Genomic DNA, 20531 nt, shown 5'->3' with positions numbered 1-20531 from the left:
CTCAAGTGATGCTAATGCTGCTGATTGCAGGACCACATTTAGAGAATTAACACTCTAGAAGAATTATGAATGATCTTCAGGCTTACATAAAACTGAAATTTACTTCAAAGTTTGTATATATGTACATTTTTTTAGAGCAAAAAACCATCATTCTGAGGTCTATAACTATAAGGAATATAATTTGACAAAATCATTTCAATCCATTTTTCTATAGACTAGGGTTTTCCTAAGTATAGTATACATTCTATTGGTGATATGAGAAATGACTTTCAGATTGTATATAATAAACATTTTCCTTTCTCTTTTTTTAATATGGAAAAGCTCAAACATATATAAAAGTAGAAAGAAGAGCATAATGAAAATCTGTATGTCCATCACACAATTTCATCCATGCTTGGCAATCATCCCTACCATTATTTTAAATCAAATCCCAGAGACATAATTTTATTCATAAATTATTTTAATATGATTTCTAAAAGATAAAAACATTTTAAAAAATAATTCTTTTTTTAAGCATAACCACTACACAATAACCACGCCTAAAAAAATTTACAATAATTTCTTAATATCAATATCCGGTGAGTGTTCATATAGTCCCAATTGTTTCACAAATGTTCTTTTTCACTAGTTTGTCAAATTAGGATCCAAATAAGGTCCATCCACTGCAAAAGGTTGTTACAGCTCTTAAATCTGTTTTATTCTGTCCATTCCCCTTCCATTTTTATTTTTAACAGTAATGCATATATTTTAATATGTATTTAGCAAATACTACACATAAGATTTCATAGCCATTGATTACTACTTGAAATAGGGCTAAAGAAGGTATTTAAGCTTCAAAAAATGAGTTAAAGATACTAAGTAAATAATAATACTGGTCGATGCGACAAATCATCAATATGGTCAAAATGGAAACTGTAAAACATCACCCCAGGGGCTTCCCTGGTGGCGCAGTGGTTAAGACTCTGCCTGCCAATGCAGGGGACACGGGTTCGAGCCCTGGTCCCAGAAGATCCCACATGCCACGGAGCAACTAAGCCTGTGCGCCACAACTACTGATCCTGTGCTCTAGAGCCCGCAAGCCACAACTACTGAAGCCCGCGCACCTAGAACCCGTGCTCCACAACAAGAGAAGCCACCGCAATGAGAAGCCCGTGCGCTGCAATGAAGAGTAGCCCCCACCCGACGCAACTAGAGAAAGCCCGCGCGCAGCAACGAAGACCCAATGCAGCCAAAAATAAATAAATAAAATAAATAAATTAAAAACAAACAATCACTCCGAAATATTACCAATATTTTAAAAAGAGCCATATACCTACTTTTACAAAGGTCAAGAAAAAGTTCCTCAATTCCTTTGTTCTGTTTGGCTGAAGTATGATAATGTTTCGCTCCCACAGATTCTGCATACCTTAAAAAAAAGTAACATCAGTAATTGAAGTAAAAATATGTTTCATGTTTTTGTCATGACTGCCATTTGAACTTTTTTACAATAGCAATTTTAGTGACTTATTACTAATTAACCCAGGTTTAGTGAAATTAAGATTATATACCATTTGACGTTTCTATATATTGAATCAACTTTTAAATAAGAATAAAACAAGACTTTTATTCTAAGTTAATCTGCAACCCAAATACTTCAGTTTTTGTGACTCACTGACTATTTGGCCATGACGGTTTTCTTTTGCATCACTCTTAATACTTTTTACTGAAACCAGAAAGAGAAGTGAAAGTGAAATAACTTTAAATGTCACCAAAAGCCAGAAATTGCCAGTGTAAACTCGCTTCACTGAATCCACTAGCTCAATCTATATTAAGAGGTTTGAGTAATAACTAAATGGTAAAGTACATTGTGCAAAGAGGAAGACTTCTTACAGAGAGTGACTGAAGGAAGGAAGAGAAGGGATAACACTTACGATTCTGCTTCTTGAATGGAAACATGTCTCTCCTTCTCCAAGTCTATTTTATTACCTAATTTGAAAATGTAAATGCCAGTCTTTAATATTGATTCATTTTTATAATGAAATTAAGCCAATTCTAAATATACAATTGCCATTTTAATCATCTGGAAAAATAATACAAATCCCCACCCACCAGACTTCTAAATGTCCTTCTAAATGTCCTGAAACTGTAAGGTTTCAGGACATTTGGATATGAGGGCTGATCATGACTGTCAAGGTGAATGCCTCAACCTCCCTCAAATGGCTCAATGCACATCCCTCCTGAAGCTGCAGCCTCTGTCAGAGAAAATAACTTTTCCAAAGAGATAAGCACTATTTTTGATTTAGGGTATAAATGGGACTAAGATTCACTAGGGAATCCTAAGGATAAACCTATGAGTCTTAGCCAAGTGTAAATGGTCCCCAATCAATAATTATGGTTCATGAAAATATATTAGGCTAGCCTCTTGGATCCTAAGAATATTTTGGTTTTCTCGATGATATTAACTGGTTAAAGAAAGCATTAAAATATATGGCTTTTGAAGTACTTCACCACTGCAGGGGAAGAAACTACATTTGTTTTAAAAACATGAGACAACTTAGTATATGAACATCATGCAGATTTTAAATTACTGAAAATAAGTTTAGCTCTCCTTAAACAATGGAACCAAACTGAGATTATGCCATAAAGCCACCAGAACAAAAGTGTAGGAACTGCAAAATGCAGATTCCTTATTATATACACAGTAGAGATTAAGGTAAGTAGGCTGGACAGAGTGCTAAAGGCAATGGAAATAACATACAGAAAAGGGGAAAAATACCCTAAGAAAGGACACTTTAAACAAATATTTTCATTTCTTCTATTATGACCTATAGGGGTAAAAAAGGAAACTTGTAAATAAGGTCATTTTTTCTCAGGACCTTAGAGAGTCTAGAAGACAATTTCAGATAAAGTATTGAAGTAAGCACCCAATGAAAGATGCGATGCTTAGAACTGAGAGGTACAAGCCCAGAGGTTCTGTATATGAAGACCTCAAATAATCTGAGCACCTAATTACGCGCAGCTTTAAGCAATGATCTGACACCATAGCCTAAGGTTGAGGGAGGGAAGCAGACATTACTAAAGCTCAGCTGGTACTAACAAATTCAGTAATAAACTCTTCCTTCTTTGAACAGTTATCAGCCTATCTCAGCAAGAAGACACATATCAGTTCTGATTTCCCACATTATACTTTATCAATAAAATTTTAATTTGCTAAATATTACAACCAATATATCCAACAGTCACCAGTGGAATAAGTTGTTTCATGCTATGAAGAATGCACAAAGCACCACCTAGTGGCAGGCAGCTCCAACAAATGGAGGCACAAGATTCTGCCACTGTAAAAAGGTAAAACAGCCTCCTACAGATCAAAGGAGACTTTTGTTGCAATTAACTAAAACCCTATGAGTTGGTTTGTTAGAGTTTTAATGTCTCTTTTTTAAAAATCCACCATAATTACCAACATCTATTTTTAAAAACTGAGGATAGGGAAAGTAGACAATCACCTTGTTGCCTCACATGAATATTTGGGGAAAATTATTGACACTGCTTTATTATTTAACAGCATTTTAAACTTAACTAAACTTTAATAAAGCCAGTATTTTTTTGTTTTTTAATCTTTTGGCCATGCCACACGGCTTGCGGGATCTTAGTTCCCCAGCCAGGGATTGAACCCAGGCCACGGCAATGAAAGCGCCAAGTCCTAAACAATGGACTGCCAGGGAGTTCCCTAAAACCAGTTATTATTAAAATGGCTAACTATTTTAATAACATAATTAATATTTTAAACAAAAAAAAATCCCTCTACTAAATAACTACTATTTCTTTGAACAATTAAGTGCTCATAATGGATTAACAGCACAGACGAAGTCACAAAACTGCCTGTCAGTGACTGACACCTTTCCAAAGTTCAAGACCTTTTTAGCTATGTTCTTTTAAAAGCAAGAGAGCTAAAGCTTGTGGTTGAGGCTCATATCTGTTTCAATACTACTGTGCAGCCACATTGGGAACTTTCTAATAGGCTTACAACACCTGAAAATAAGAATAACCACCAAAGTAAGCACCTACTTGAAAGTATAGTACAATAAAGGCTAGGGGGGAAAGCTGACGGAAGCTATAGGAGAGGAAAAGGCTATCCTGCTAAGAATACTAAAAATTTTATCTTCTTTAAAAATACCTATTTGAATTAAGAACACGGAAGGGATACACCCATTGCTAAGGGCAGACGGCCTAATAGCAATAAAGAGCTAGAACTTTATTTTGCTTAGACTGGATGTTGTGTGGCCTAGTGGAAAGAAATTTTTAAATCTGATAAAACTTGTTTTTAAGTCCTGGCTCATTTCAAAACTATAAGATTTGGGGCAAATTACTTAACCCCTTAGTCTCACTTTGTACAAATGTAGCTAATAAACTTTGCAAGGTTAATGTGAAAATAAGATATATGTAAAAAGTCTAGCACATAGGATGTGTTCAATAGAGTATTTTTCAGCCATCACAGTGAATGATCAAATGGAAAATGACAGTGAATGATCAAATGGAAAATCAATACTGTTATGAGAGAATTAAACTCATGATAATTAACACATTTCCTACCACAACCCTGGCTGGCTTCGGAAATCCCTTAACCACCACTCCCCCAATTTAGTTCGGTTTGCTTCTGTGCTATCACAGCACACCCCCAACCCCTTGATAGCATGTATCATAATGTACAATAAGAGCTTGTTTTTCTGTCTCACCCTACATGATAAGCTCTGGGGAGACAAGGACCATATCTATTTTTTAACTTATTCACTACATTATTCTCAAAGCCTGGTACATAGCCAGCAATATACATTATTGGTTAAGTATATGGGCTTGAAGTAGCAGACAGACCCAAATGAAAATCCCAGGTCTATCTCTATATACTATGTAGTTTGGGAAGTATCAAGCTCTCTAAGTCCATTTTCTCATGTGTAAAATGGAAATGGCAACAATGCCTTCTTGCCGTGTTGTCAGGAGGCTTAAATGAAATAAGTGTGTAGTTCTTAGAATACTTAGAATACTTAGAATACCATTTATTGGCACTCAATAAATGGTAGCTATTATTAATAATAAATATTTGTTTAACAAACATACAAATATTAAGGACAGACTAGAAACAAAATACTCTATTAAACAGAGCAACCACAGCCAAGAGTGCTGATCAATGGATTAACTAAAACTAGAGGGAAAAGTCTGCTAGTAGAGTTCTCTCTTCCTGCTTTACACATTATCAGTGATTTAGATAAGGACCTAGAAGGTTCAGCATCTAATTTACACATGAAAAAGCTAGTAGATTATATATCAAACATAAACATTCAGAAACCTATGACAAGTTGAAATTCCTACACTTAGGTTTAAATAATTTAGTTATGTAGGAAGATGGGGAAAGCCTGACAGAAGACCAATACTTATAAAAAAGGAATTCTGATTTTTGTTAACTATAATCTACGTAAAAGAGAAATTGAGTTGACATGACTGCTAAAAAGTATATCCAATCTTGGGCAATGCTGGTAGAAGGACAGTAAGAAGATTTAAAAAAAGAGAGAGCTATAGTATACATTGAGTCAACAATGTTTGGATTCTAGTATTCATTTCAAGTGTAGGAGACACACTGATACACCGAAATAAACCTAGGAAAAAAATAATCAGGATGATGAGGATGTCTGAAAGTTAGCCCAAACAGTTGAAAACTTAGGGAAGATTTTAGGTGAACCATCCAAGTAGGCTTCAAATGTTTGAAGGACTGTCATGCGTAAAGGGAAAGGAACAAATATTTGTCATATGCCTACTCTATACCAAGTGTTTTCCAAATCATTATTTAGTCTTCATCACAATGCTATGAGGTAGTATTATTTTGAAGTTAGTTTTAAAACAGGAGAGAAAATAAACACTGAACATATATAGAATGAAATGAAAATCAAGACGTGGAAAAAATTATGCAGATGTCCATCAACAGCAGAAGGATAAACTGTGGAATATTCATAGAATTAAGTATTAGATAGCAAAGAGAGTAAAATGAAGTACAACTATATACAAGAACATAGAGGCATCTTGTAAACATAATGTAAAGCCAAAACAACAGACAAAATAGCTCCCATACACACATGATCCTATTTTCTGAAATTCAGAACACAACCAGTCCCTTCAGTAAAAAGTCAGGATTATGTCTGGGGTGAGGAGAAGGCAACTGGGGTAGTGTTGGGATGAGAAAGGAGCACAGAAAAAAAAAAGAAAAAAAAGAAAAAAAAGAAAGGGGGCTTCTAATGTACTGGTGGGGCTTCTAATGTACTGGTTACACAGATATGGTAACTTCGTGAAATTTTCCTTTTGTGGTAAATGGGCTCTCAAAATTCTTCCAACTCTGAATTACAAATAGAATTCCATGTCACACTTGCCAACGGAAAAGGGAGAGTGAGAGCCTTTTATACTTTATACCAAACATTAATAAACATTATATAACATGAAATGAGACGTATCTAACCCTACTTGGGGGCAGTAAGCTACCAGTTTCAATATTACTAAACCTTCTAAGAATATGAACATGAAGAATACAAAGCTTAAGTTAATTATCCTAAGTTTATTCACCCAGCTAATTTTTTTTTTTTTTTTTGGCCATGCTGCGAGGCTTGTGGGATCCTTGGTCCCGGTAGCAGAGATTGAACCCGTGCCCCCCTGCAGTGGAAGTGCTTAGCACTAACCACTGGACCACCAGGGAATTCCCACCCAGCTAATTTTTTAAATGTTACTTTGTAACCTTGGTCAAGTAACAAGTTCTTGAGGCTTCTTTGACTTTCCTTTTTTCTTTCTTTTTTTTTTTTAAAGATTTTTTTGATGTGGACCATTTTTAAAGCCTTTATTGAATTTGTTACAATATTGCCTCTATTTTATGTTTTGGTTTTTTGGCCCCAAGGCATGTGGGATCTTAGCTCCCCAACCAGGGAGGAACCCACAGCCCCTGCATTGGAAGGCGAAGTCTTAACCACTGGACTGCCAGGGAAATCCCTTCTTTGACTTTCTTAAGAATATGTTAGCTATGTTTCTTAGAATGTGTTACTTCCTTCCTCTCTTCTGAGAGATAACCAGAATCCCAAATCATCAAATCTTTAGTCATTCACCTACTATGACCTCTTCCACTCCCAGTAAGTCCAATATACCAGACAGACAAAAGCAGGCCAAACTTACCAATGACTAGCTGCAGCTTTGGTCCCAAACTCCTATGTGGTCTACGACTCCAGTGTTCTTGTTTGAAATATTCCCATCATCTAGCCTAACATCTAGCATCTAGACTAAAAAGCAGGCCAGATCAGCTCCTGTTCCTCTCCCAAAACTTGCACCCTGATCTGGACCTGTAAAGTTTACCAATCTAATGGTGACAAAATGTAAGAAATGTAAACTCAGGTTAAAACAAAAAAATTCTTAAGGCTAAAAGCAGAATTTGCCCACGGTGACTACTCCATTCTATGTCCTCCACTAAAACTACCCTGGTTTCTCCCAAGCCATTTATCAGTTACATAAAAAGGAAGAGAGAAAACAACCTGAGGCTATTCATAAGGATTAATATCATAAGCAGAGGAGTCTGAATGACTCAATTTGAATCCCATCTCTGATAGCTGCATGATATTAAGCAAGTTATTAAGTACGTATCTCCAGGGCTCAGCTTCCTCTACAAAACCCTCATAGGGTTGTGAAGATTACATGAGATAATGTCCACTGAGTACACAGCATAGTGTCTGGAACACTTTGTTGACCAATAATTAGCTGTTATATCATAGAAATAATACTCTAAAGAAAAAGGAAACCAAAGAGAAATGCCAGAAGTCCAAGAGTGAATTCTAGAGTTGTTTTACTTTACCTCTTAAGATATTTTTCCAGTCTAGTATATCATGATCTACTTATATCTTTGGAGTCACATTTGTTCTTAACTCAAAAATGGGTATAGTTAAATATACAGAACAAGAACACAGCTTAAGTCATTGATTTTAATTATATTGTAAAGTAGCTGCTGAACTCTTTTCTAAAATAATCTTATGATGAAAAACCAAGGGTCAAGTTGAAGCAAGGCTGGGGGACTTGATGCCCTACATGTTTAGGGCTTCCCACTTGCTCCCCAAAGGCATTCCTTGAAGTACAGATGTCTGAACCTCCTGAAAGATCACTTCCAAATCCCAAATTATACTAAAATATTAAATACTAAAATACCACTCTTCTTTTTTCATGTAACTTTAAAATGAAAATTACTGATTTACTATTCTTTAATAAAGTGTTAAGGAAACAAAGGACATTTTTAAAAAGTAATGATGCTTACCAACTATACATAAACAGATTTCATTTCCCAACATTTTCCGTAATTCTTTGACCCAGTTTTTAACCTGTGTACACAAAAGAGTAAATATTAAAACAAATCCTGTAACAATGACTACCATTACAACACTCCAAAACTCAACACTGTCAAAATACCTCAAAATTTTGTCAAACAGTCCATGTGTTTAGTTGTTACTAGGAATGATTCACTGTAGGATCATTTATATCGCAAACCACACGCACAGACAAACATCCAATGGAAAGATTTCTCTCTATATCTACACATAAGAATAAACACAAGCATCTCTAATTACAGACTTTCATAACTGCCCATAAATCCAAGCAAAGCTGTTCACCAAAGCAAAAGCATGTCAATTCCAGCCTCTGATAATAGATGCTTATAGAGAATCACTTTGGACTTAAGAAAACATGGGCTTAATTAAAAATCTTCTGTAACCCAACTGGGTCACAAATAGAGGGCATAGGAGCTTCTGTGTCACACATTTAAAGGAAAACAAAATGTATATAGGTACCAAAAAGAGTAAAATAAAATTTCATCCTTTGGCGTAGGATAGGTTTCTTCAAGTTCAGCGCTACTGATATTTTGGCTCAGATAGTTCTTTGTTGTGAGGGACTGTCCTGTGCAATGTATGATGCTTAGCAGTATCCCTGGCTTCCTACCCACTAGATACCAGTTCCATCCTCCAGGTGGGACAATCAAAGATGTCTCTAGACATTGCTGCCCCCTGGTGGAGAGCCCCTGGTGCACAATGACTCCAGTGGCAAACTGATTCTTCACTACGGATGGAGCAGAGCAGCAAGCACCGTGGGGAGTAAACTGAAATTAGGTTTTTTTTTTTTTTTTTAATGCTGGGCTTCCTTCCTTCCTTTCTTTCTTTCCCTCTCTCTCTCTTTTGCTGTGTCGGGTCTCAGTTGTGGCACACAGGCTCTTTGTTGCAGTGCGTGGGCTGTCTAGTTGTGGTGCGTGGGCTCCAGAGTGTGCGGGCTCAGTAGTTACAGCGCTCGGGCTTAGCTGCCCCGCGGCATGTGGGATCTTAGTTCCCTGACCAGGGACTGAACCCACGTCCCCTGCATTAAAAGGTGGATTCTTAATCACTGGACCACCAGGCAAGTCCCTGAAATTAAGCAATCTTTTGAACTCATGATTTTAAATATATTGATTACCATAAAACAGGATAAAGAACCAACTTGGGATACCTACTTTCATTTTTGTGTAATGGAATTTAGTACGTATGTAATCAAATGACACAGAACTTATATACCTTCCTAAAAAAATACACACACATCTACAAATAACAAAAATTACATTAGATATGTGTGATAAGCATTTACTGTGCATATGTTCCTATGCACAAAGTAACAGTTTCACACGCCTATTCTCTGCAAGAATGCAAAGGAACTGTAGTAAACACAAAATCTGTATAAAAACAAAGGTAATCAACAATTTATAATAGCACTATAACTACACTTTTCTCAGTACAGTCCCATCTTTTTGTTTCACTCACATATATGTATAACATGTTCAGAGAAGCATTTAACTTCCACCCTTAGTTGATTTCATATAAGAAAAATCTGACAGTACTGGTATAAAATGTACATCCTCATCACTTCAAAGGAAACATGCCAGAATCCAATTATGTTATTACCCTACTCCCTGTACATATAGTATCAAGACCTACTAAATCTAACCAATTTTTTAAAAATTTGTTATTCATCTGCAATCAGATCCCCCTCCACAGGCATCCTATTCATTACCCCCATACACTCTGTAATGAGTTAAAGATGGTCACCAATTCTTTGCCAAGAGTATTTCCTCTCTCTTTGACTCTGGGCTAGCCTTGTAACTTGCTTTGACCAAGAGAATGTGGCAGAACTAATGCCATGCCAATTCCAGACTAAAGCCTTAGGAAGGTCAGGCAGCTACACTCTTGGGATCCAGCTGTCACATAAGAAGCTTTGGCTGGAATATGGAATAATGAGAGCATGTGGAGAGAGTACTGGAGAATGAGACACCAAATGGAGTGAGAGGCCATGTGGAGGAAAACCAGGCCCTCTTGGATCCAGGTTCCCACCCAGCCAAACCCCCAGTTCAATGCAGCTGCATGACTGACTCCACTGACACCACATGGAGCAGAGGACTTGCCCAGTCAACCCTTAAAACACCACGAGAAATAATATTTCATTGTTTTAAGTCACCAAATTTTGGGGGTTTTGTTATACAGCCAGAGACAACTAGTTACTTTTCAACCTAATAGACTCCACCTTCTTTTAAGCAATAAAATACTTAAATCATTTCTTTTTATGCCAAAAAGGCAGGGAGGGATAACAAACAGCACCCCACATATATATCTTTTTTAAATGTCATTAAATCTGAAAGCTACCTATTGCTTCATTTTTCTACTCCTTGGACTAAGTTTTTCCACATGGCATTAATAATCCAAGGGCTAACTTGTACATCTGCTTCATCAGTTAAATACTAGGAAATAAAATAAAAATAAAAAACTAAAAAGGCAAGTAATTTCAACAAGTACAAACCTGTAACTCAAGGCAAGAAAAGTCTCTACCTTGGAAATTACCCCCTTTAGTTAAACATCCTTGACAAAGTTATTCCAAGAAGGGCTTTCAAAGAAAAGGTCAAATAAGTAACTAGTCACAATCCTAATTGTGATGAGAATTCAGAGGTAAGTTTAATGGTCACTCATTTTTGGTCCCAAACAACTATAAAAATTCTTTATTTTTGGTGAATGTTTAAAGAGGGGTTAAAAAAAATGGAGGAGCTTTAAAATGAACACTACCTAGATTGTCCTTTTAAAATTTATATTATATCCTCCAGGAAATTTAGTGAGAAGAAAGAGCTTAAACTTGATTTAGTTCTTCGTTTTCCTCCCCACAATTATGGAATCTGCCCATGCATCCATACCAAGTTATCAGGTGGCCAGTGTGTATGGAACCAAAAAAATGTATGTGATTTTTCTTTAATAGGGAGAAAAAAAGCCTCTATATTTTTCTGAAGCTTTACTTCAGATTATTTCCCTTTCCTAATATCTGAGAAAGCCATGTAATAAACTATTAATAAATGATATCCATATTGTTAACATGAATTAAATACTCCATTAAAAAAAATGAGTGGTCATCATTTATGCACAAACTATACTTTACCTTTAAAGCCAAGGCTAATCACATTAGTAAACAAAAGATGTTAATGCAGACTTGAAAAAATCAGTGTTGTTCTATTAAGTCATCTACCCATAAGTAAACAGAATACCTTCTGAAACGAATCTTCATCTGTTATATCATAAACTAAAATAGCTCCATTTGAATCTCTGTAGTAAATTGGACCCAATGCATGGAATCTCTCTTGACCTGCTGTATCCTAAATAAAGCAATAAACTCTTATTAGATCAGAAGAAAAAATACATCTGTTATTGTAACTACAGTGAACTTTTGTTTAATTGGAAAGTGGGGTATAAATTTATAGATAACCCCAAAACACTGTTAAAAGAAACAAAACAGGTTACAAATAAAATTTTTAAGTCAAGTTATAATCAATATTTAATGTTTTACTGTTATATAAAGATTACTTCTCCCCTCCCCAACCTTCCTCTTCCTCAGCAATCTTCCCACCCTCACTAAAAAACCATTTCAGTTGCCAAAGGGTCAGAATGGGCCACAATGGCATTATAAGCCAGGAACAGGCCTTGCACTAAATTTAGGTTCTCCCCAGAGAGAGGAGACAAGGAGAAAGAGCATGCACCAGGACCACCTGCCAACAGGTACACTACTGCATTATCCTTGCCCTACTCTCCACTGGCCATTCCCTTGGAGGATTAGAATATGGAGATGGGGGAAAAAAGGCCAGGTAGGCTGTCCACCCCTTTCTCTGACATGGAATCCCTCTGAGTTGACCCTTCTCCAGCTAAAATGTTATGATAGAACTATTCATGTATACAATTGTATGCAAGATAAAATTCTTAGCCAGATTTTAGAAAAAAAATGTTTATTTAAAAAAGGTTTTGGGGCTTCCCTGGTGGCGCAGTGGTTGAGAGTCCGCCTGCCGATGCAGGGGATGTGGGTTTGTGCCCCAGTCTGGGAAGATCCCACATGCCGTGGAGCGGCTGGGCCCGTGAGCCATGGCCACTGAGCCTGCGCATCCAGAGCCTGTGCTCCGCAACAGGAGAGGCCCCAACAGTGAGAGACCCGCGTACCGCAAAAAAAAAAAAAAAAAAGTTTTTGGCTAAACTTCAGTTAACTAAAATAAATCCAGAAAATTTTGAGCCAATTAGTTATGAGAGAACCAAGAATAGGTACTCTAGGCCTTCACTCATACAGTTGAAAAGGTTAACTTACCCATATAGCAAGATTTACTCTTTTCCCACCAATATTTAACTTCTTTGTTAAGAATGATGCCTAAGAAAAGAGAGATATACATTAAACAATGTTTCACATAAAATAACATTTTTTATTTCCAAAGCTACAGATGAATGAATCATATCAATATGAAATAAGTTATCTGGGAGAAAAAGTAATCGCTGAGTTTTTATTAATGATTAAACATTATTTCCACTGAAGACAGAACATTATTTTTACTCTAAGAAAAAGATATTTTGTTTTATGAATACAAGTTACGAAAAGTACAAAAAAATGGGTAAATATGTTTTCTTAGTTTTTCCTCATTACAGCATTTTCTTCGCATTTAATTTGATGCCACCTACCTACTCATTATAGAAAGCGTCTAAGAGACTTCTAAGATGAGATAAAAGAAATGTTTACTGATAGTTAACTGTATGAATACCATTATTATTGGAAATTTTCCTGCAATTATTTTATAATTCAATTATTTAAACTATATCTAATAATTGCCCTAGGTACTAATGTCACAGAAATGAAAGGAAATGGTTCCAGCTTTCAAGGAGCTTATAGTCCACTGCAGAAACTAAAATATAAAGAGAATTAAAATACCATGTGATAATCGTTAAAATGGACGGTCTTGCCAAGTATACTATAGGAAAATGCTGAGGAAGGAAGTGTAAAGCCTGCTTGGATAAGTCACAGAAGGCTTCAGAAAGAAGGTAATGATCTCCCCTTTAGGAGAAGTAGTAGGAGAAAGAAGGTAATGATCTCCCCTTTAGGAGTAGTGGGGGTTTTTCCTGACAGATGGGTGAAGCCACCGAAGCCTGAAACACATAACTCCCCACCCTATGGGAAACTCCAAGTTGGTCTGGTGGACGCTAGAGATGAGACTACAAAGATAGGCAAAGGTTGAATTAATCGAAAAAAAAGTCCTGACTCCATATCTAAGCCTATGGACTTTACCTTGTGGGTCTCAATAAAACGTGTTCCAAGACACTAGACAAGTTTTTTGTTTTTTAATGTATACTACAGTCAGGTATATTTGGGAACTGCTGTATATTGCTCTATATCCCCTTTGTGCATTCACAGTACCTATTAGCACACTAAAATTCTGCCAAAAGGAAGGCTGACTAACTGCATTTATACAAGCATTTCCCAAACTCATTTGACTTCTTTTTCCCTAAAAAAACACCTAACTCATCCAAAGGAGTGTTAGGAAATAATACTGTTGACAATGGATAATCAATGAAGGGTTTCTAAGCAGTGAGGACATATAAGATCTGTATTTTAAGAGAATGAATACGATAGGAAGAAAGAACAGGACTAGACCTGGAAGACAGGAGTCTATTTTAAAGTTGGAAAGAAAAACATAAGGGGCCTGAACTAAGTGCATGAGGATAGAAAAGAGAAAAATGAATCAAGTAATTGAAGAGGGAATATAATCAGAAAACAGAGTCAGTTGACCTGTTTAAAAAAGGAACAAAGAGCCAACTTCAAAGCTATGCAAAGACAGTCACATTTAAGTGTATATATATAGAAGAAAGTGCAGAGATGGAAAGTAAAACAGATAAAAGGCTAGGATGGTGAATTATTACTGAAGGAGAAGGAACCTAGATTTCAGGAAGGACTTTATGCTGTATGTATACCAAGGAAAATTAAAACTAAGAAAAGGCCACCAGATTTAGTGATTAACTAAGGAATCTACAGAGACACAAATGGCAGAGCTGAGATCAAATCCAGCAATGTCTGCCTTCAAAGCCCAAGCTACACTCAAGATATTTTATTAAATAAAACACAGGTTAGGGGCCTTCCCTGGTGGCGCAGTGGTTAAGAATCCGCCTGCTAATGCAGGGGACACGGGTTCGAGCCCTGGTCCAGGAAAATCCCACATGCCGCGAAGCAACTAAGCCCGTGCGCTACAGCTACTGAGCCTGCGCTCTAGAGCCCGTGAGCCACAACTACTGAAGCCCACGTGCCACAACTACTGAAGCCCGCGTGCCTAAAGCATGTGCTCCCCAACAAGAGAAGCCACCCAATGAGAAGCCCATGCACCGCAACGAAGAGTAGCCCCCGCTCACGGCAACTAGAGAAAGCCCGCGTGCAATGAAGACCCAACGCAGCCAAAAAATAAGTAAATAAATAGAATAAATACATTTATTTTTTTAAAAAAACAAAACACAGGTTATATAGAAAAGGGTATGAAATAAATTCAATGACAAAGAAATAACTTGGAATATGAGACCAAATACATGTTACGACAATAAATATGAATAAAGGACTATTTCCCACTCATAGCATAAGGGCGAAGAATATAAACTTTGAAGCAAAACTTTGGATTTGAATCTTAGCTTTGCCACTTATTAGCTGTATAACTTATTTGAATTCAACTATTTGTTCTGTTTCAATATCAATGTTATATAAAGAAACTCAAAACCTGACTTCTATCCTAATATTTAATAGGTAAGTAAACTTAAATGCCTCCCTCTCTTCTTTCAAACATATTTAAACTGATCTTCCCTCCAAAATCAGCTTTCCATTCCAACATTAGTATTTTGATCATATTCTCCAAGTCACTGAGGTTTAGAATCTTAGGAATATCATCACTGAATATTCTTCCTCCCCTGTCATCCCATATTCTAAAAAAACCTACCAAGCCTTGCTTTTATATTTCCTCTGGAGTTCTATGACTACCAGTCTCGTATTATGTCATAATATAAATACCTTTGGTCTCACCTCACACTCTGGTTCTCTGGTCTACATGCTAAATTATCTTCCCAAAGCCTCCATGATTAAAAACAAATAAAAAAAACATTATCATATCCATAGCTGAGCTCTCTAATAAGTTATCATTTTTAATAAGTATGCTTGAACTACATCCCTGCTGGCAGCTAATACCATAATAGCCTTTTTGTCATGAGTTTTGTGGGGATTTCTCAGCAGAGGGGAGTGAATTATAGCTGGTAAAGCTCCATCATTTTCTTTCTACTAGTCCCTCTGAAACTTACCATCACTCTCCCGTAAGTTCAGAGACAGTGTTAAGTCTCTCCTAAGGAACTACGGATGTATAAAAACAATTTTATGGAAAGAGTGCTCATTACAGCGACGATTATTAAAAAAAAAAAGAAAAAAGGAAAGAAGAAGAAAAAGACAATAACCTAAGTGTCCATCAATAGGCTATTTTTTAAAAATATACAAATATAGTCCATCCATACAGTGAGACACTACGCAGTCATTTCCACTACTATTGCTAACACTAGCTAACAGTTATTAAATGCTTACCTTCCACCAAGTACTGTGCTATGCACTTTTTAAAAAATCATTCATAAGCTTCTCCTTTATAAAAGTCAGGGAGCCCTAATCTACAAATAAAAGTCTCAAAGCCTATCTTTGTATCCAAGGACCTCCACCCTTTGTCCACATCTATCTTCCCAAGAAAGCTTCCAGTATTTCTCTACTTACTCAGAAACTTATATAGTCTATATTATACATTCCCTCCAATTCTGTTTGTTGATAAAATTCCTCTCTAATTTGGGTCTATTCTTTCTCTATCTGGATCTCACCTATCAAGACCAGTTCATGACCTACACCCTTCTTCCTTGAATTTTTAAGCTTTCTCATATGACCCAGACAACCCACAGTGAATTTCTCTATGCAGAAGAACTTTAGGGAACTTAATCTTGTAATATACAGCATATACCACCTTGTATTTTAAGTTAACTTTTCATGAGTATAAGTCTTCTGTTAACTAGAGTACATATTTTTATTTATTTAACATTTTCACAGTGCTTATAATGAAATGGGCAGTGTTCTAAAAGCTTTTCCATATTAATTCACTTCTCGTAACACTCTGTGATTAGATATAATTATTATCCAAATATTACAGATGTGGAAACAGAGACAAAGGAATGGTAAGTATATTGTCCAAGGTCACACAGCAAGTGACAGAGTAGGATTTGAAATGAAGGCAGTCTGGCTCCAGACATGACTCATAACCACTATGCTATGGTACCTCCCAGACTGAGATGTGAGCTAACACTTCTCTAATAGAGGGGACAGGAGGAACCATAGTGCTGCCCACAGCGGACTTGCAAATGTTGTTACCGTAGATAAACATATCCACAATGTGACTCGTATAACTCAATTTACATAAAAGATGTGTTCCTAAAAGTTTCCTTATAAACCAAATTATTTTAACTCAAATATGTGATGCATTAGTAAAGCACATTACCATAGGGTCCCCACTGTATCGTTTTCTTCCTTCATAACAAAAAACTTAAGTCCCACTCTATGGAAAGAGTCCTTCTGTAATACAAATCATCTCATTTTACATAAACCCTAAGTTTTTAATATTTTATAGATATTTTCTTAAAGAACAAACATCTGTTTTAAAAACAAAAACAATTATATTTGAGAATAAAGCTGCAAGATTTTATGTAACATCAAGACAGCAGCAAACGATCAAATGGTTGAAATCTGTTTTGGTCTTTTTTTCCTACTACCTCTATGACGCATACTTAATTTGGCCAGACTACTGAGATACCATTCATGGTTATATAATACTTACTCTGGGGCAGAGGTTCTTAATTCCGTTACATGGTAGTAAGAGTGGGAGGGAGGCATGATCATAGACTTCTTTGAGAATCTGATGAAAGCTATGAACCCACTCACTCTCAAGAAAACTGCTCATATGCACATATAAAATTTTTTCCCCACACTTTCCCAAGGGATTTATAAATCCCTGGCAATATCTCAGTAAAGAACCCCATCTAGAAAGAGCAGGGGACAGTGGCATAAACAACGTCAATTCAAAGGTTCTAGGAATATGGGAAGGAAAAAAAAATAGTACATACTGTGTGCCACCATGCTTTGGCTTTCTCATTTATTCTTTGTAACAACCCTGTGAAGTAGGTAATTAGCCCTATTTACAGTTGTGAACCTGAGATTTAAGGAAATACAGTGACTCACCCAAGGTCAGCCAACTTAGTCAGGTCCTTCAGTGGGTGGAAGCCTGTCTGACTCCACAGTGCTTTTTCCATTGCACAACGCTGCCTATTCCAGAACATACACACATTCTTAACTTGGCACTCCTCCACTTGGACACTAAGTGTTCCTGGACACCAACTCATCTCCCAGAATATTCTCAGGGTAGGCACAAAGTAATGAGGATCAAAGTAATAGTACATTTCCCACCTTACTCCTCCAAACCCGGAGTTACAGCACCACTATTTCTTCTAATTCCAATGATTTCATCTTCCAAACTTTAGGGGTACTGACAGACTTAACAATCTCATCAGACATCTGTCATCTGCACCTGATGCTTATTTACCCAACATCTTAACTGAAATCACAGTGGATATTTTTTTAATCTCTATTAAAAAAATAAGATTATAGGAGAGATAAAATAAGAACAAAGTACATTTGCCAAATGAAAGTCTTTTCATAACTTGTTTCATCAATTTTTTTTGTCTGTTTTTGTTAGCCAGATCACTTGTTCTTGCTAATCACTGGCAAAGCAAAATACCTAATGCAGCACAGTAACTGATTGTGGACAAATACTTTCCTGTCTTTATCTAAGTTCAATAGACTTTCATTAATAATATGTGTGTTTAACTCTTCGAGGAAAACATAGGAAGAACAGTCTTTGACATAAACCACAGCAAGATCTTTTTTGATCCACCTCCTAGAGTAATGGAAATAAAAACAAAAATAAACAAATGGGACCTAATGAAACTTCAAAGCTTTCGCACAGCAAAGGAAACCATAAACAAGACGAAAAGACACCCCTCAGAATGGGAGAAAATATTTGCAAACGAATCAATGGACAAAGGATTAATATCCAAAATATATAAACAGCTCATGCAGCTCAATATTAAAGAAACAAACAGCGCTTCCCTGGTGGCGCAGTGGTTGAGAGTCCACCTGCCGATGCAGGGGACACGGGTTCGTGCCCCAGTCCAGGAGGATCCCACATGCCGCGGAGTGGCTGGGCCCGTGAGCCATGGCGGCTGAGCCTGCGCATCCGGAGCCTGTGCTCCGCAACGGGAGGGGCCCCAACAGTGAGAGGCCCGCGTACCGCAAGAAAAAAAAAAGAAACAACGCAATCCAAAAATGGGCAGAAGACCTAAATAGACATTTCTCCAAAGAAGACGTACAGATGGCCAAGAAGCACATGAAAAGCTGCTCAACATCACTAATTATTAGATACATGCAAATCAAAACTACAATGAGGTATCACCTCATACCACTTAGAATGGGCATCATCAGAAAATCTACAAACAACAAATGCTGGAGAGGGTGTGGAGAAAGGGAACCCTCTTGCACTGTTGGTGGGAATGTAAATTGATACAGCCACTATGGAGAACAGTATGGAGGTTCCTTAAAAAACTAAAAATAGAACTACCATACAACCCAGCAATCCCACTACTGGGCATATACCATGAGAAAACCATGATTCAAAAAGACACATGTGCCCCAATGTTCATTGCAGCACTATTTACAATAGCCAGGTCCTGGAAGTAACCTAAGTGTCCATCAACAGACAAATGGATAAAGAAGATGTGGCACATATATACAATGGAATATTACTCAGCCCTAAAAAGGAACGAAATTGAGTCATTTGTTGAGACGTGGACGGATCTACAGACTGTCATACAGAGTGAAGTAACTCAGAAAGAGAAAAACAAATATCGTATATTAACGCATGTATCTGGAACCTAGAAAAGTGGTACAGATGAACCGGTTTGCAGGATGAAGAGTTGAGACACAGCAATGTAGAGAAAAGATGTGTGGAAACCAAGGGGGGAAAGCGGCAGTGGGGTGGGGATGGTGGTGTGCTGAATTGGGCGATGGGGATTGACATGTATACACTGATGTGTATAAAATTGATGACTAGTAAGAACCTGCAGTATGAAAAATAATAATAATATGTGTGTATATAATTAAACAGTTATATTATTTTTGCTACAGTTACTAACATTGTTTCAGGCTTAAGTATTAAAAGTATCTATTGGGAGTTCCCTGGCAGTCCAGTGGTTAGAACTTGGCGCTTTCCCTGCCGTGGCCTGGGTTCAATCCCTGGTCGGGGAACTAAGATCCTGTGAGCAGGAAAAAAAAGTATCTATTAACTACTTTCAACTTAAGACATGGACATGAAAAGATTCAGCAAGATAATTCATAAAATTAGTCCTCTGTAGGAAGGCAATAAAAATTAGCTATCAAAAAACTAAGAAGGGGGCTTCCCTGGTGGCGCAGTGGTTGAGAGTCCGCCTGCCGATGCAGGGGACATGGGTTCGTGCCCCGGTCCGGGAAGATCCCACAGGCCGCGGAGCGGCTGGGCCCGTGAGCCATGGCCGCTGAGCCTGCGCGTCCTGAGCCTGTGCTCCGCAACGGGAGAGGCCACAACAGTGAGAGGCCCGCGTACCGCAAAAAAAAGAAAAGAAAAGAAAAGAAAGAAAACCAAGCTGGGTGCTTGAATACTTCATTTCTTGTCCTTTGCTTCTAAAAAGAGGTATTATAATCAGTTTAGAGTCCAAGTAAATACTTTGAAAAGGAGAGTCAAAAAATCACTTCTAAGGACTGGCTCAAAACACAAAGCAGAAAACAGCAGTCAGATATAGAATATTTATATATTAGGAGTTCAAAGCCATAACTCAGAAAAACTCTTCTTAAAAAAAAATCATCCACCCTTCTATAGCCCACATACTCTAGTAAAAATACTAAGGGAAAAAGGAAGGATTTCAACTACTGTATTTTATGAAGATATTGTAATCAAACTGGCTGAATCAACACTAAAGTGGCTTCAAGAACTACTTAGAAGATACTTCAGACATTCAAAACATTAATCTTACAAATAAGGAAATTAA

At 37.0% G+C, this 20531-nt stretch overlaps 1 protein-coding gene across 1 annotated transcript in view; it reads right to left on the bottom strand.

Annotated features, from left to right (window-relative positions):
* The window catches only part of RAB21 (RAB21, member RAS oncogene family), a 29785-nt gene that overhangs the window by 3625 nt on the left and 5629 nt on the right, over positions 1 to 20531 (bottom strand). The window contains exons 2-6 of the mRNA XM_004281898.4: positions 12667 to 12726; positions 11585 to 11692; positions 8303 to 8366; positions 1911 to 1965; positions 1317 to 1405 (exon numbers count right to left, since the gene is read on the bottom strand). Coding sequence (XP_004281946.1) covers positions 1317 to 1405; positions 1911 to 1965; positions 8303 to 8366; positions 11585 to 11692; positions 12667 to 12726 — 376 coding nt within the window. The remainder of the gene's footprint in view (positions 1 to 1316; positions 1406 to 1910; positions 1966 to 8302; positions 8367 to 11584; positions 11693 to 12666; positions 12727 to 20531) is intronic.

This window comes from Orcinus orca, chromosome 11 (assembly GCF_937001465.1).
Source record: "Orcinus orca chromosome 11, mOrcOrc1.1, whole genome shotgun sequence".
NCBI classification, from domain to species: Eukaryota; Metazoa; Chordata; class Mammalia; order Artiodactyla; family Delphinidae; genus Orcinus; species Orcinus orca.
The sequence above is the reverse complement of the archived record's forward strand: the minus strand, read 5'-3'. Positions and strand labels throughout refer to the sequence as shown.